General features: G+C 43.5%; 2 protein-coding genes across 10 annotated transcripts in view; both read left to right on the forward strand.

Moving 5' to 3' along the window:
* LOC112256249 (E3 ubiquitin-protein ligase MARCHF8) overlaps positions 1-18,404 on the forward strand; it is a 124,372-nt gene that overhangs the window by 94,844 nt on the left and 11,124 nt on the right. For 8 of the 9 annotated variants that reach the window (XM_024429371.2, XM_024429353.1, XM_024429410.1 and 5 more), the window contains 2 exons: positions 5,383-5,433; positions 15,327-15,406. In XM_024429371.2, the coding sequence (XP_024285139.1) occupies positions 5,383-5,433; positions 15,327-15,406 (131 nt within the window). Of the gene's footprint in view, positions 1-4,752; positions 5,003-5,382; positions 5,434-15,326; positions 15,407-18,404 lie in introns of those variants that run through there. The other variant, XM_024429401.2, reaches the window with a different exon arrangement.
* On the forward strand, positions 15,481-17,153 carry LOC112256276. Its single transcript, XM_024429419.2, has one exon. It carries the CDS (start codon positions 15,648-15,650, stop codon positions 16,500-16,502), a length of 855 nt encoding a protein of 284 aa, XP_024285187.1. The 5' UTR covers positions 15,481-15,647; the 3' UTR covers positions 16,503-17,153.

The following is an 18,404-nucleotide window of genomic DNA, read 5'->3' on the forward strand; positions in this document are numbered from 1 at the left end:
AATGAGAGAATAGTCAGATTAACTAATAACTAAAATAGCAGTGCAGATGGCACTCTTTTGTTAAGTGCCAAAACATTCAGGGGAAAGAGGAGCTCATAGTTGACCCATTTTGCACACCCCACCATACCACGAGACATCCATGTCTTCATCACTAGAAAATATAAACGGTTGAGTTTGATATAATTTAAAAGTTACAAACAGGGTTGTCAAACAATTTGATCATTTCGACAACAAAAAGTTGACAAATTGACATTTAACCTTTTCAAAGTAAATTATCAAACAATGTCAACTCAGATTTATTTTCATATTTGCATTTGTTGTAGTTTAGACCCTGCTTCACATCATCTGAGGTGTTTGTGTTGTGCTGCCATCGGTTGAGACACAACATGCTCTTGAATACAGGTGGGTGTCATTTCAATCATAGGGACCTATCCCTTCAATTCAGACCACCGCAATTTAGCTGGTACACCATTGAAATTTAAACTGAATTGAATTGTTACCTTCTAATTACAACCACAAAGATGGCCACCGCTCCACTCACCGTCAGATGTCAACTTAAATGGTCATGTCTATTCTATTATCTCTATGTCTATGATTTCAATAGGTTTCCTATGGAGGATTGACAGTATAATTTAAAACAATATATATTCCCATTCAAGTCAGCATTCTCTGATGTGTGGACCTCCAACCATCTTTATGGTACTATTTGAATTTTGAAATTTCAATTATATTTATATTTTAGTACATTTATCAGCCAAAATCTGACACCCACCCTGTATCCAATACCTCTGACTATGTAAAATAGGGTTTTTGCTAAAACATATGCAAATTTGGGGGGAGTAGTTTAAGGAAAAACAAATATTTTAGTAAAAATGTAAAAGCATTTTTTTCAAGAAATTATAAAACTGCTTTAAATGATATCATCTCAAACATTTATCTTTTCCAGGGAAAAAGGGTGTCCATGGTATGGCGTATGCAATATAGGAAAACTTTCAAAAAGTGATTCAATTCAAATGGATTTAACCTTTTCCTATTTAGTATATAACCCAGAGATACAATATTAAATATCGATTTGATTCGGGAACCTATTGTATGTAAGCAGCTAGCGCAGACAGATTTCCGCCAACGCATGAGCTCCTAAGAAAAGCTAAAACATGTTCTGCTACTTGAGACTTTAATTAAAGGGTCATTTATTTAAGTTGTGTATAGCTGAGTTAGTTAGTAATTCGGTGCTAATTAGCATTTGTACATCACTGGGGCCAAGCTTCCTGCCATCCAGGACCTCTATACCAGGCGATGTCAGAGGAAGGCCCTGAAAATTGTCAAAGACTCCAGCCACCCTAGTCATAGACTGTTCTCTCTGCTACCACAAGGCAAGCGGTACCGGAGCGCCAAGTCTAGGTCCAAGAGGCTTCTAAACAGCTTCTAACCCCAAGACATAAGACTCCTGAACATCTAGTCAAATGGCTACCGAGACTATTCACATTACCCCCCCCTCCTCTCTCCACCCCACTGTCATCTATGCAGAGTCACTTTAATTAACTCTACCTACGTGTACATACTACCTCAACTAACCGGTGCCCCCGCACATTGACTCTGTACCGGAACCCCCCTGTATATATTGTTATTTTTTACTGCTCCTCTTTAATTACTTGTTACTTTTATCTCTTATTCTGTCAGTTAGGGGCTCGTAAGTAAGCATTTAACTGTAAGGTCCTACACCTGTTATATTTGGCGCATGTGACTAATACAATTTGATTTGATTAGCTTCCGGGGGCTAATGATGCTAGCTTCGCTGTGTTGTGATAGACTAGCTGACGTTGTTTTGAATCTGTGGGTGGGGACTTTGTAGTAGGCTGGTTGTACTGTAGGCTATATGCAGAAATAGATGACGGACAAGAAATAGAAATACACTTAATAGAACTGACACATTATATGGCTATGGTTATGAGGTAACTGTCTGGTACAGGGAAAGAAGATTATATAGTTGATATAGTTCTACTTTAGACTACTTTTAAGAAATTAAAACTTCCGGCAAACTCTGGTTTGGAGATGAGGGGAACTTATGAAGATTAGAATTCCTCAACATAACTGTTCTGAAAAGATGGAACATTGTGAAAGTCTTCAGGGTTCAGACAGAGGCAAGAGATAGCCCACACAGAGGCCCTGAAGCTCTGAGCCCCTGAACAGAGACTTAAAGCCTCGGAGCCGTGAACCACCAAGACAAAATGTCTCCTCTCCTCTGTCATATCCTCCTGAGCCTCCCTCTCACATGCCTGGATCATCACAGCCAGGAGTTGTTACCCAGTCCACAGAGAGACGGAGGGAGAGAGAAAGAACCGAGAGAGAAAAGGGAGGGAGAAGAGAGACAGAGATGTTTGAAACTCTTGAGTTTCTCTCACAGAATAATGGATGACTCACGAGACTTAGTCCTTTTATAGACCACTGTCACTGATACTGTGTGTGTGTGTGTGTGTGTGTGTGTGTGTGTGTGTGTGTGTGTGTGTGTGTGTGTGTGTGTGTGTGTGTGTGTGTGTGTGTGTGTGTGTGTGTGTGTGTGTGTGTGTGTGTGTGTGTGTGTGTGTGTGTGTGTGTGAGCGAAGAACAGAGGAAAAGGCAGAGAAAGACAAAGTAAGGTAGACATAAACAGAGAAAGTCGATTAGTTCCTTGCCAGGACGAAATGCTTCTCTCTTTTGTCTGGAGTGTTCAGCACTTTGCTCTTCCCTCCTCATCTATCCCTCTCTCCTCATCGCCTCTTCCTATTCTGCCCTATTAAATTGGAGGGTCGGCTGTGTATTAGTGGCCTTGTTATTTTCCCTCAGCAGTGGCTCTCATAGCAACCGTGAGTTCCTCATCATTACTACATCTTAGACTAGCGAAGGAACAGAGGACAAAAAATAAGATTATTATCACTCTCTTTCTCTCTATATATATATTTCCTTCTTAATCTCATTGTCTATATTTCTCTCTTTCAATCATCCCTTCTCTTGTTATGTTACTCACTCTTGTTCTCCTCTTATCTTCCTTTTATTTGTCTGGTTCTCAGTATAAGTATGAAACTGTATGTGCTATGTTCATGTACTGTATACTGACTATACAGAACAGTAAGAACAGCTGCTCTTTCCATGACATCGACTGACCAAGTGAATCCAGGTGAAAGCTATGATCCTTTATTGATGTCACTTGTTAAATCCACTTCAATCAGTGTAGAGGTGAGGAGAGTTTAAAAAAATATTTTCAAGCCTTGAGACAATTGAGACTTGGATTGTGTATGTGTGCCATTGAGAGGGTGAATGGGCAAGACAGAAAATGTAAGTCCTTTTGAACGGGGTATGGTAGTAGGTGCCAGGTTTGTGTCAAGAACTGCAACGCTGCTGGGTTTTTCACGCTCAACAGTTTCCCGTGTGAATAAAGAATGGTCCTCCACCCAAAGGGCGGGCAACTCAATATTAGGAAGGTGTTCCTAATGTTTGGCATACTCAGTGTGCTGTATATCTCTGTCTAGAATTCAGATGGCTTCAGTCCATCATAAAGTTTGCGACACTGTGTACTCTTCATAAAGATAATGAGTGAAAAGAACCAAAGGGAACATTATGACCACACACAGATAGATGAACATACAGGCTTGAGACGTGTGTGTGTGTGTGTGTGTGTGTGTGTGTGTGTGTGTGTGTGTGTGTGTGTGTGTGTGTGTGTGTGTGTGTGTGTGTGTGTGTGTGTGCGTGTTCAATGAGACAACTCTCAAACCCAGTGAGACTGGTGACATATTTTACTGAGAGAGCCGGCGAGAGAGAACATGAATACTGCTTCAGTTCCTTACTGGGACGAAAGACCTACCTCTCTAATCTGAGCGTGGAGAGTGTTCAGCACTTCCCTGCTCTCATCTATCTATCAGTCTCTCCTCCTCTCCTCGTTGTATCCTAATCATCCTGTCCTATTAAATTGGAGGGAAGGCTCTCTATTAGTGGCCTTGTTATTTCCCCTTTGCAGCAGCTCTCATGGCAACCTTGAGTTCCTCATCATTACTCCATTACTCGAGGAAACAGAGGACAAAAAAATAATTTATGTTCCCCCTATTATCGCTCTCCCTTTCTCTCTTTCTTTCTTTCTCTATCTCATTGTCTCTTTTTTTCTCTTCCTATCATCTCTTCTCGCTCTCACTCTCTTCTTATCTCCTTGTATCTGTCTGTTGCTCTGTTTCTCAGTACGATACTGTATGTTTAAGTCTGCTCTTCATAAAGAACCTGTGTCACATGAGCCAACCATTATGGCCACACACAGATGGATAAACACAGGTTCTCAGATGCATGTGCTGTGTGTGGATTCATCAGGGTCTGTTTACCAGAAGTGTGTGTGTGTGTGCGCATGTGTGTGTGCATGCGTGTGTTGTATGCTTATCTGCTATTTGACAGCAGATCATTCACAGCCCCTGCCTCCCTCAGAGATAAGTAATAGTGTGATGTTGGCACACCATCAGTTCACAGTTCAGTTGTTAATGTGTGTGTGTTGTATACATGTTTGTGGGTGGGTTTTTTGTGGGGCAGTTGGTGTGTGTGTCTGTTGTTGCTTGCTTATGTATCTTTAGGCTGAAGTTCGGCCAATGACAGACATACATGGAGAGAGAGAGGGTGGAATGGAGACTTAACACACAGACATACATGGAGAGAGAGAGAGGTTGGGATGGAAGAGAGAGAATGGAGACTAAACACACAGACCTCTCACTAGCATCACCATGGCAACTATGGAAGGCGAGACACAAGGGAAGGGATCGAGTAATTAGAAGAAAAAAGTGTATGCTGGTGCGTGTCAGTCTGCTTCTTCAGCATGAAACAAGTTAATCAACTATCAACTAGTTTTCATCGTCTTCGGAAAATCTTCTGACTATTCCACTGAACTTGTTGTGAAAGCATCAGTATGGTAATGTATAGACAGAGAGGACGAGAGCAAGAGAGACGTAGTGTGCGTGCGTCAGGGTGTTTTGTGTCCATTACCAAACAGCTGGTAAGTGTGCAGTGCTGTAAAGATGTAATAATCATTACCAGCCATACGTTATCATGTGTAATCACTGCAAAAGTTATAACAGATTCTTCTTGTTGTCTCTTATGTTTCTAACGCAGTTCAAGATAGAAGGTATTTTACATTTACATTTTAGTCATTTAGCAGACACTCTCATCCCGGTCGACTTACTGGAGCAATTAGGGTTAAGTGCCTTGCTCAAGGGCAGATTTTTCACCTAGTCAGCGCGGGAATTCAAACCAGCGACCTTTCGGTTATTGTCCCAGTCAAACGTTGATATGACTTACAGTATCTGCTGCTACAGGGGTTGGTGTTTCAAAATGACTAAATGTGTCTAATATTGTCTTTCTGTTCCTCTCTTTCAGAATGAGAAGCACCTGGGTCATTCTGCCAGCAGGTCCAGCAACATTTCCAAGGTAAGGTCAGAGATGGAACATACAGGATGAATGGTATATGACAGACCTGTATCTACCAAAGGGCAACCGAGTGAGAAAGAGGGGATTAAAGAACTGAGGGCTACCAAAAAGTTATTTTGATGAGAGAGGGATAGAAAGAGAGAGAGGGAAAGATAGAAAAGTGAAAATAACACAGAGGGTGATGGACAGAATGGAGACAGACATCCTGTAGAGAAACAGAGTCAGGCCTAGACTACCAGGGGGTCCTAACCTGCCAGTCACTTCCACAGTCAGAGGTACAGCTCTCTGATCAGTTCTTATTGAGAGAGACGTCTCCAAACACACAGGCTGCGTTTCAAACTCATAAAAGACGCACCCTCCTCCACTTACCCTCGCCTTATGCCCTTGGGAGAATCCCCGCGGCCATCTTTGCCGTTCGGGCCAAATGATTAGCCAAGCAAGGGAAGTTGGCAACGAAAGCCCATCAGCCCTCGTTTTTGATCGAGTTTGCGAGTGTACAATTCTGTTCACTCCGGGGCCTGAAAAGCCCCATAATTCAATTTGCGATGATTGTACATCTGCTAAGAAAAGTCAGCCAAAACTTAATACCAGCATTAACCTGGTGAAGTCAACATACAAGTGTAAGTAAAAACGAATGTAGATAAGTTAGAAACTGTGCTACTAAAGCACATGACGGCTCAAACACTTATCATAAAAGTAATGATGTTTTTGTTTGGTTAGCTTTTGGAAATGTTAGCTTGCGCACAACTTTCCCTGACATCACACTTATACATTGTAATTTTCGATTTACCTCATGTAGTAGGATGGCTAACACTCCAGCTAACACTCCAGATGCCAGCGGATGCGTTGTCTTCTAGCCAAGATATGAAATGCAATCATAATTGACTGTAGCGCATGTAAGGCACACAACTGTTCCATGCTGACTGAAAACACAACTTTGATGAACGAGTGACAGATTTCCGGGCAAGAGCGGACCATTTAAAATGAATTCATTCTTCCCTCGCCCCTTGCCCTGCACGTGTCAACTCGTCAGACATCATTTTTTTTAAATGAAGTATTTTACATTTAAGTGTTTGGAGTGCAGCCACAGTCTTACTTCCTCCGCCCCAACTGACACTTAATTAAACATCAGGGCTGCAACTCAATAGTCTACAGTGGCCTCCTCTCCTTGTCTCTTCGTTACTCACCTGCACTGATCTAAAAAAACACATTGATTTCATATGGATGTGTTACACGGATTGTTCCTCATATTGGAACAATACTAGTCCCCATACCTCACTCGATCTACCCTCCGTATCTCTCTTTCTCTCTCCACTATCCCTCTCCCCCGCTCCCTTCTCTCTGCCGGGACAGATTGGTTGTGTTCTCCTGAGCAGCCTGTGAGCCTCTTAGTGGGATAAAGCCTTTACATCTGCTAATAGTCAGGGTCACTTCGTCGCCATAGCAATGCTCCATTGGCCATGTTTGAGCCGGGTGGCATAAGTCGGTAGGATGTAATGCCACCCTGGTAACAAGAAAGGAGCTCATTATTTTAATGAGCTCCGCCCCCCCAAAAAGGAAAATGATAATACCCAGTGTGCGTTGCAATTGTTAATTGTTACATTTACATTTTGCACATTTACTTATCCACTTATCCAGAGCAACTTCTTCAGTGCATTCAACTAAGGTACAAAGTAAAACGTTTCTATTTTGGTACTGAGAATGTTGTTGTCGTTAAGACTTGCAACTGCACAGTGATGTGAAAAGATTGTTCAGATGTTTTGTACTGAATGTTATCAAATCTTCAACCAAAACCTAATATTAGATAAAGGGAACCTGAGTTTAAAAAAAATTATACTTATTTTATTTATTTAGTTAACAAAGTTATGCAACACCCAATTCCCCTGTGTAAAAAAGTTATTGCCCCCTTACATTCAACAACTGGTTGTGCCACCTTTAGCTGCAATGACTGCAACCAAATGCTTTGGAAGTGTTGGCTCACTCTTGCATGCAGAACTGCTTTAACTCTGTCATTTGTGGGTTTTCAAGCATGAACTGCTCGTTTCAAGTCCTGCCACAACATCTCAATTGGGATTAGGTCTGGACTTTGACGGGGCCATTTCAAAACTTCAAATGTGTCACTTTTTAGCCACTTTCATGTAGCTTGATTGTGTGTTTTGGTTCATTGTCTTGCTGCATGACCCAGCTGCGCTTCAGCTCACAGACAGATGGCCTGACATTCTTCTGTAGAATTCTCTGATACAGAGCAGAATTCATGGTTCCTTATATTAAGGCAAGTTGTCCAGGTCCTGAGGCAGCAAAGCATCCCCAAACCATCACACTACCACCACCATGCTTGACTGTTGGTATAAGGTTCTCACTGTGGAATGCAGTGTTTGATTTTCGCCAGGCATAATGGGACCAATGTCATCCAAAAAGTTGACTCAATTTTGCCAAAAAGAACCTGGATGATCATCAAGATTCTTGGAAGAATGTTCTATGGACAGATGATTCAAAAGTTTAACTTTTTGGATGACATTGGTCCCATTATGCCTGACTAAAACCAAACACTGCATTCCACAGTAAGAACCTTATACCAACAGTCAAGCATGGTGGTGGTAGTGTGATGGTTTGGGGATGCTTAAAAAAAAAACTTTTGCAAAAATAAAAAGCTGAAATGTCCTGAGTCAGTAAGTATTCAACCCCTTTTATTGCAAGTCTAAATAAGTCCAGGAGTAAAAATTGGCTTAAGTCACATAATAAGTTCATAATAAACTCACTGTGACGTGTGCAGTAATAGTGTTTAACATTAATTTTTGAATGACTACCTTATTTCTGTACCCCACACATACAATTATCTGTAAGGACCCTCAGTTGAGCAGTGTATTTCAAACACAGATTCAACCACAAAGACCAGTGATATTTTCCAATGCCTCACAAAGGGCACCTATTGGTAGATGGGTAATAAAAATAAAATCTGACATTAAATATCCCTTTGACCATGGTGAAGTTATTTATTGCACTTTGGATGGTAAATAAATAGACCGAGTCACTACAAAGATACAGGCATCCTTTCTAACTCAGTTGCTGGAGAGGAAGGAAACCACTCAGGGACTTCACCATGAGTCCAATGTTGCAGAGTTCAATGTTGCAGAGTTCAAAAACTGAGGATGTGTCAACAACATTGTAGTTACTAACTTAATTGATAAGAGTGCAAAGAAGGAAGCCTGTACTGAATACAAATATTCCAAAACATGCATCCTGTTTGCAATAAGGCACTAAAGTAAAACTGAAAAAGATGTGGCAAAGAAATCAACTTTAACTCCTGAATACATAGCATTATGTTTGGAGCAAACACAACACATCACTGAGTACCACTCTTCATATTTTCAAGCATGGTGGTGGCTGCATCATGTTATGGTTATACTTGTCTTCAGCAAAGACTATGGAGTTTTTTATAATAAAAATAAACACAGGCAAATTCCTAGAGGAAAACCTGGTTCAGTCTGCTTTCTAGCATATACTGGGTGACAAATTTACCTTTCAGCAGGACAATAACCTAAAACACAAGGCCAAATATACACTGGAGTTGCTTACCAAGACGACATTGAATGTTCCTGAGTGGCCTAGTATCAGTTGTGACTTAAATCGGCTTGAAAATCTATGGGAAGACTTGAAAATGGTCGTTTAGCAATGATTTACAACAAACTTGAGAGAGCTTAAATAATTTTAAAAAGAATAAAGTGCAAATATTATACTATCCAGGTGTGCAAAGCTCTTAGAGACTCACAGCTGTGATTGCTGCCAAAGGTGATTCTAACATCCATTGACTCAGGGGTGTGAATTATTGTATTATGTATTGACTATGAGAGTTGAATACTCGCCATCTCGTAGATTTCCTCGCTCTTTTTATATAACCTTTTTTTTTAACTAAGCAAGTCAGTTAAGAACAAATTCTTATTTTACAATTATGGCCTACCCCGGCCAAACCCTAACCCTAATTTTGCGCTGCCCTACGGGACTCTCAGTCACGGCTGGTTGTGATACAGCCCCATATTGGCAGTAGAATACATTTTTTAAATGTTTTATCTGGTCTCAGTAGCACACAGTGCCTGCTTCCAGTTGTTATTGCGGTAAGTGTCATTATCATGGTTACTAGGTTGGATTGAGTCTGCCTCTTCTTGGTCTCTCCAAGCCTGAGTTATTTGCTTTGGTCGTTGGCCTCAGTAAGACTCATACCATCATTTTGTTCACTGAGGTGAAATACCTAAAGGGAAATTAAATTTAAAGAACAAGGAAATGTTGGCTGTGCAAACAGAGAAGAGCAGAGAGTTGGATAGAGATGTGTTTGAGGTATGAGGAGAATGACAGGAATGGTAAATTATGTGTCCATTCTGACACACATTAACAGGCTCTGTTAGAACTTGCCAGTGCCACGACTGTGGGTTCATTTCTGAGCTTTTTAGTTTTCTGTTTATTTCATCACCCGCTTCATACAGATGTTGTTCTGGTGATCATGAATAGATAAGTAAAAAGTATATTGCTTAAATGTTAGTCAAATGTATAGCCGATTATCATTAATGCCTGTCCCATTCAGATCTGAGGTTGTAGTCATACAGATTGGCAGACACAATGATTGGATCAAATCAAATCCAAGTTTATTTGTCACGTGCGCCGAATACAACAGGTGTAGCCCTTACAGTGAAATGCTTACTTACAGGCTCTAACCAATAGTGCAAAAAAGGTATTAGGTGAACAATAGGTAAGTAAAGAAATAAAACAACAGTAAAAAGACAGGCTATATACAGTAGCGAGGCTATAAAAGTAGCGAGGTTACATACAGACACTGGTTTGTCAGGCTGATTGAGGTAGTATGTACATGTAGATATGGTTAAAGGGACTATGCATATATGATGAACAGAGAGTAGCAGTAACATAAAAGAGGGGTTGGCAGGTGGTGGGTGGTGGGACACAATGCAGATAGCCCGGTTAGCCAATGTGCAGGGGAACTGGTTGGTCGGGCCAATTGAGGTAGTGTGTACATGAATGTATAGTTAAAGTGACTATGCATATATGATAAACAGAGAAGTAGCAGCAGTGTAAATTAGTGGTTGGGGGGGGACAACACACAATGCAAACAGTCCGGGTAGCCATTTGATTACCTGTTCAGGAGTCTTATGGCTTGGGGGTAAAAACTGTTGAGAAGCCTTTTTGTCCTAGACTTGCACTCCGGTACCGCTTGCCATGCGGTAGTAGAGAGAACAGTCTATGACTGGGGTGGCTGGGGTCGTTGACAATTTTTAGGGCCTTCCTCTGACACCGCCTGGTGTAGAGGTCCTGGATGGCAGGAAGCTTGGCCACAGTGACGTACTGTGCCGTACGCACTACCCTCTGTAGTGCCTTGTGTTCGGAGGCCGAGCAATTGCCGTACCAGGCAGTGATGCAACTAGTCAGGATGCTCTCGATGTTGCAGCTGTAGAACCTTTTGAGGATCTCAGGACTCATTCCAAATCTTTTTAGTTTCCTGAGGGGGAATAGGCTTTGTCGTGCCCTCTTCATGACTGTCTTGGTGTGTTTGGACCATTCTAGTTTGTTGTTGATGTGGACACCAAGGAACTTGAAGCTCTCAACCTGCTCCACTACAGCCCCATCGATGAGAATGGGGGCGTGCTTGGTCTTCCTTTTCCTGTAGTCCACAATCATCTCCTTAGTCTTGGTTACGTTGAGGGATAGGTTGTTATTCTGGCACCACCCGGCCAGGTCTCTGACCTCCTCCCTATAGGCTGTCTCGCCGTTGTCGGTAATCAGGCCTACCACTGTTGTGTCATCTGCAAACTTAATGATAGTGTTGGAGTCGTGCCTGGCCATGCAGTCGTGGGTGAACAGGGAGTACAGGAGGGGACTGAGCACGCACCCCTGGGGGGCTCCAGTGTTGAGGATCAGCGTGGCAGGTGTATTGCTAACTACCCTCACCACCTGGGGGTGACCCGTCAGGAAGTCCAGGATCCAGTTGCAGAGGGAGGTGTTTAGTCCCAGGATCCTTAGCTTAGTGCTTTGAGGGTACTATGGTGTTGAACGCTGAGCTGTAGTCAAATAATAGCATTCTCACATACGTGTTCATTTTGTCCAGGTGGGAAAGGGCAGTGTGGAGTGCAATAGAGATTGCATCATCTGGGATCTGTTTGGGCGGTATGCAAATTGGAGTGGGTCTAGGGTTTCTGGGATACTGGTGTTGTTGTGAGCCATTATCAGTCTTTCAAAGCACCTCATGGCTACGGACGTGAGTGCTACGGGTCTGTAGTCATTTAGGCAGGTTGCCTTTGTGTTCTTGGGCACAGGGACTATGGTGGTCTGCTTGAAACATATTGGTATTACAGACTCAATCAGGGACATGTTGAAAATGTCAGTGAAGACACCTGCCAGTTGGTCAGCACATGCCCGGAGCACACGTCCTGGTAATCCTTCTGGCCCCGCAGCCTTGTGTATGTTGACCTGTTTAAAGGTCTTACTCATGTCGGCTACGGTGAGAGAGTGATAACACAGTTGCCCGGAACAGCTGGTGCTCTCATGCATGCTTCAGTGTTGGTTGCCTCGAAGCGAGCATAAATGGCATTTAGCTCGTCTGGTAGGCACTCGTCACTGGGCTACTCTTTGTAGTCTGTAATAGTTGTCAAGCACTGCCACATCTGACAAGCGTCAGAGCCGGTGTAGTAGGATTCAATCTTATTCCTGTATTGAAGCTTTACCTGTTTGATGGTTCGTCTGAGGGCATAGCAGGATTTCTTATAAGCGTCCAGATTAGTGTCCTGCTCGTTGAAAGCTGTAGTTCTAGCAGTTAGCTCGTGTGGATGTTGCCTGTAATCCATGGCTTCTGGTTGGGATATGTACGTACGGTCACTGTGGGGACGATGGCGTCAATGCACTTTTTGATGAAGCCAGTGACTGAGGTAGTATACTCCTCAATGCCATTAGATGAATCCCAGTCTGTGCTAGAAAAACAGTCCTGTAGCGTAGCATCCATGTCATCTGACCACGTCCGTATTGAGTGAGTCACTGGTACTTCCTGCTTTAGTTTTTTCAGTGATTGTAAGCAGATTTGCCCAATGGAGGGCGAGGGAGAGATTTGTATGCATCTCTGTGTGTGGAGGAAAGGTGGTCTAGAGTTTTTCCTCTGGTTGCCCACTTGACATGCTGGTAGAAATTAGGTAAAACGAATTTAAGTTTGCCTGCATTAAAGTCCCCGGCTACTTGGAGCACCACTTCTGGATGAGCATTTTCTTGTTTGCTTATGGCCTTACAGAGCTTGTTGAGTGGGATCTTAGTGCCAGCATCGGTTCTTGGTGGTAAATAGACGACTACCAATAACATAGATATTGTGGTCTACAGCTTATCATGAGGTATTCTATTTCAGGCGAGCAATACTTCAAGACCTCTTTAATATTAAACATGGCGCACCAGCAGTTATTGACAAATATACACACACCCCAGCCCCTCGTCTTACTAGACATAGCTGCTATGTCCTGCCGAAACACGGAGATGCCAGCCTGCTCTATATTATACTTATCGTTGTTTAGCCGGTGAAAAATAACATATTACAGTTTTTAATGTCCCGTTGGTAGGATAGTCTTAATCATAGATCATGAAGTTTGTTTTCCAATGATTGCACATTGGCCAATAATAAGGAGGGTAGCGGTGGTTTACATACTCGTCGGGGATTTAACAGGGATTTTGGACTTGTCTCGACAAAGCAGTATATCCTTCGCGTCAGTCTCATTACATTTTTAATAATTGTCCAGTTCGAGGTGAGTACTTGCTGTGTGTGAGGGAACGAGGTGAGGGTGTGTGCGTGGGGAAGGGAGGATGGTTCGAGGCCTGGTGTGTGAGTGTGGCTGCTTTGCCACACTCACACACTTGCTGTGTGTGTGTGCGTGTGCGTGTGCGTGTTTGTGTGCTTGTGTGTGTGTGTGTGTGTGCTGTGTGTGTGTGTGTGTGTGTGTGTGTGCGTGTGTGTTGTGCGTGTGCGTGTGCGTGTGTGTGTGTGTGTGTGTGTGTGTGTGTGTGTGTGTGTGTGTGTGTGTGTGTGTGTGCGCGCGCGCGCAGATGGCAAGACAACAAAAAAACAGTGCAAACTAGAATGCTCCTTTGCCCTAAACAGAGAGTACACAGTGGCAGAATACCTGACCACTGTGACTGAACCAAACTTAAGGAATGCTTTGACTATGTACAGACCCAGTGAGCATAGCCTTGTTATTGAGAAAGGCTGCCGTAGGCACACCTGGCTCACAAGAGAGGACAGGCTATGTGCACACTGCCCACAGAATGAGGTGGAAACTGAGCTGCACTTCCTGACCTCCTGCCAAATGTATGACACTATTAGATACACATATTTCCCTCAGGTTACACAGATCCACAAAGAATTTGAAAACAAACCCAATTTTGATAAACTCCCATATCTGTGTGCCATCACAGCCATCACAGCAGCAAGATTTGTGACCTGTTGCCACAAGAAAAGGGCAACCAGTGAAGGACATAAACCATTGTAAATACAACCCATATTTATATTTATTTATTTTCCCTTTTGTACTTTCACTGTTTTCACATTGTTACAACACTGCATAATATGACATTTGAAATGTATTTATTCTTTAGGATCTGTGAGTGTAATGTTTACAGTTCATTTTTATTGTTTATTTCACTTTTGTTTATTTTCCACTTCACTTGCTTTGGTAAGTAAAGCCCTTGGATTGACAGGCAGAGAGAGAAGGTGGAGTTGAATTCATTGAATAATTTATTGATCTCATCCAACCCCTGAGCTATAAATTGCCCTTTAGTTACAGATGTAGTCAATAGGTAATTAGTGGATGGTGTATAGTAGAGACCTGGGAGGCGTCTGATTTGATTTATTTATTAAATATAACCTTTTTTTAACTAGGCAAGTCAGTTAAGAACAAATTCTTATTTACAATGACCGGGGAACAGTGGGATTTTTACCTTGTCAGCGCTGGGATTCGATCCAGCAACCTTTCGGTTACTGGCCCGACGCTCTAGCCACAAGACTACCTGCCGCCTCTGACTGCAGAGCTTCTATTCTCTACACCAGATGTACCGGGACACGTAATATTACAACACACCTCTACTACCACTGAGCATAAGGCTACACCAAGGTTATAGAGGAAAGGATTTCTGATCCCATGTGTTACTACCACACCAGTGCTGCTAATGAGTGTTTTAGTGAGGTATAGAGTATTCACGCCATGACCATGATCGTTTGAAATCCTCGTGTGGCAGTTTTGAAATACTTCATTGAGTCTATGGAAAATGTTTTAACACTCACGCTCAACCGTTAAATTAACAGACAATTAATAATCCGACCAACTGAAAATACGAGTATCTGCAGAAGTCGTTAGATTTTGAAACTGGTTTTCCAGTTGTTGATTTTTCAAATGTTTTGCCGTTTGAAATAATTCCGTCAGATGCCAGCTAGTGGTAATGTAATGTGAACTAACAGCCAGCTGTACTGTGTATATTTGTATGAGTTTGGTCGGCACTCTTGACAGCTCTGAATCCCTTTTATCTCCTGGACTCTGTCAGTGTGGTTGTTGTTTTTATCACGCTGTGCGTCAGTACATGCCATCTTTATGATGCATTCTGGGTAAGTGTAGTAATATAGACTGGATTAAGTTCTACATAAGCTATTTGCTAGTTCTCTAACCTTGGAGATATTTCCATTGGCAGTCTCAGAAAATACCCTTGCTAGCTAGCTAACGGCTTGCTATCTGAGGAAGATACAGACCTAATCGGAGGCCAGCTCTTTCTCTTTATTGTTAATGAAGCCCAATGTTACTATTTTTCTGGTGATGCCGATGAGACAAATCGGAATTATATTTGTGTTTAACTTTCTCTCTCTTCCTCAGGCGGGGAGTCCCACCTCCGTCAACGCCCCCTGCAGCTTTTCACGGTCATCGGTCACCCCCTCCAACCAGGACATCTGCAGGTACTGTACACACACCTTTAAACAATAACCTTTAAACTCTAACCCCTGAACCCCTGACCTTTAACCCTCCAACCATGACATCTGCTGGTGTACATCCTTCAAATGCTTTGGGCTGCTGAGGGTTTACTCCGAGCTGGATCTTAGCAGTCCCATGTTTAGTTGATTTAGTTGATTGTATGCAGCGTGAAAGCAAGGTGCCAGATGGGTTACAGATGGTGTTGTCTGATGCTAAACAGAATAGATGAGAGCTAGAGATGGCAGTGAGAAGTACTACACTGTACTGAAGAATAATACTTTATTGTCCAGAAATGGTGTTCTGCTTTATGCCAACCCCTTTGTGCAAGGTCAGGGAGGGAGTTTCCCTGATATAACTCTCCATCCTTTCCTTTATATGTTTTGTTTGAAGCATGCTGGCCTTTTGTTTCATTTCATATATATTTTTTCTACTCATCTCTCCTTCTCTCCTGTACTGGTTTTCTGCTATCGTCTGCCCGACCATCCCTTCCTTTCTCTCCTCCTCCAACCTCCATCCCTCCGATCCCTCACACACAGCCTTGCCGCCACATCTCCAGACCAGGGCTACCAGAAGCCTTTGCAGACCACTGTGGTTCTGATGAACTCCAACAGCAAAATCTCTCAGGGGTCAGGAGGGGACATCTCTGTGACAACACTCTGCCTGGACACCCCCCCAGCCTTCAAGCTCTCCAAAGGCCGGGGCGGGCTCTCCTTCGGGACGGAATGGCTTTCATTGCTCCGCCCCTCCACCGTCAACGGAACGCTGAAGTTCTCTCACTCTCTGAACGATGTGGGCCAGCGCATGGACAGCCTCTGTAGCGGACTGCACTTCGTAGACCGGACCTGTTCTGAAGGAGAGCTGGATGTAAAACCTAAACAACCCAACACGGACCAGAAGTCCAAGATGTTCAACGGCAAAGCAGCCACACTCACACACCAGGCCTCGAACCATCCTCCCTTCCCCACGCACACACCCTCACCTCGTTCCCTCATTCACCAACAACTACAAGTACCTCACCCACGAACACTGCCTCCAACCTCACTCTTCTGGCGTCACTCCTCCTCCTCCACCACCTCCTAACTCCCACCTAACGCCCAGCTCCAAACTCCTCCGCCTCTTCCTCCCCTTCTCTCGCTCCTCTACCTCTGCCAGTCTACAGTGTTCTGAGCTGGGTAGCTATGCCTCCCGCCTCCACATCACCAAATCCTCCAGCACCCTAATGGGGGGCAATGAGCCTCCCCTGGGGGGTACAGATGGCCTCCTGGGGGATGACGATGTGTTTGAGATCCCCCAGGGAAAGACCGGAACTTGGACAGGGGCTGGAGCCCCAGGAAGTGGTGCCAGAAGCGGGGATTCGGGTCCGCTTGGGGCAGCCCCCCTTTGCTACATGGACGAAGACAGCGATCTGGACTGTTTTTCAATTCTAGACCGGTGTTCGTCACCTGCCCATTCTGACAAAATGGAGCCTCTCACGCCAGGCCCGCTCTCACCCTATTCGTTGTCCGGAGACTGCTGCAGGTGGGTGATTCCTGGATTGTGACCCCCCTGTGCTGTGAAATGGTAGATTCCTCCTGCTCACCCCCGTCCCGTGATGTGGTAGAGACACATGCAATTCCATGGCTGGATCCTGCCTACACCTCCTGTGATATGACATGGTAGAGCCCTGCCCATCCCTCCTGTGCGATCAAGGACTAGCTGGAATGGAATGGTCAGTCACACTGTGGTCTACTCTCCAAGTATGCTTGTGTGGCTTTATTTTATTTTTAAATTGAAAAATAGAATTTAAATAATTAGCTTGCTGGTTATCCACAGAGACAGCAGGCATGGTGGGGGTGGTGGTGGCGGGGAAGAGAGACAGACAGAGGAGAGAGAAAGACAAAAAGGAAGGGCGAGAGGGAGCAAGTGCTTTTGGATGAAGGTGTTCTGATTTATCACTCCTCCTCTGTACCAGTGGAGGCTCCTCAGAGGAGGAAGGGGAGAACCATCCTCCTCAGTGAATTATTTAAAAAGTTATCCTTTTTAGATAACACTATACTAAATATATTCACGTGTCACCAAATAATTTATTAAAACACACTGTTTTGAAATGAAGCTCTACAGTAGCCTCAACAGCACTCTGTAGTGAAGCACTATGGTGAAGGCGGAGGATAGCTAGTTTCAGTCCTCCTCTGGGTACATTGACTTCAATACAAAACCTAGGGGGCTCATGGTTCTCACCCCCTTCCATAGATGTACACAGTAATTATGACAACTTCCGGAGGACGTCCTCCAACCTATCAGAGCTCTTGCAGCATGAACTGTTGTCCACCCAATCAAAGGATCAGAGAATGAATCTAGTACTGAAAGCATAATCTACAGCTAGCTAGCACTGCAGTGCATAAAATGTGGTGAGTAGTTGACTCAAAGAGAGAGAATGACAATAGTGGAGCAGTTTTGAACAAATTCATTTCTTTAAAAATGAAGGAGAAGCTAGAGAGATGGAGCGAAAGAGGGCTAGCTATATTTTGTTGTATATTCACTTAGCTAGCGAATGCAGCTAGCTAGTTTAGCCTACTCAAACACCAGGCTCAAACAGTGGAGGATGCTATATTAGCTAGCTGGCTATGGCTATCCAACACTGGAACCTCTTCCAAATCAAGGTAAGCTTTTGGTATTATTTCACCGGGGCCCGCCGGTGTAACTGCTAAACTGATTGCTGAATGTACACCGCACTGCATGATTGTAGTGGGTTTACTAACGCGTTAGTTCTAGTAGCTATGTTGACTATGATGTGAGCTAATATGCTGACAACGATGTAGGCTGTGTGTAGCAGTAATGATTTGAAGGTTTGATTTGGAAAGGTTGTTTCGCCTGGTCACAGACAACTGATGTGTTGTGCACTGAAGTCCACAATTGAAGGGAAAAGGTGAGAGGAGGAGAGCGCGTAGATACGATAAGGAATTATACAATGAGCAAAAATTATCATGCTGTTTGTATGTGGCT

Source organism: Oncorhynchus tshawytscha, linkage group LG01 (assembly GCF_018296145.1).
Source record: "Oncorhynchus tshawytscha isolate Ot180627B linkage group LG01, Otsh_v2.0, whole genome shotgun sequence".
NCBI lineage: Eukaryota > Metazoa > Chordata > Actinopteri > Salmoniformes > Salmonidae > Oncorhynchus > Oncorhynchus tshawytscha.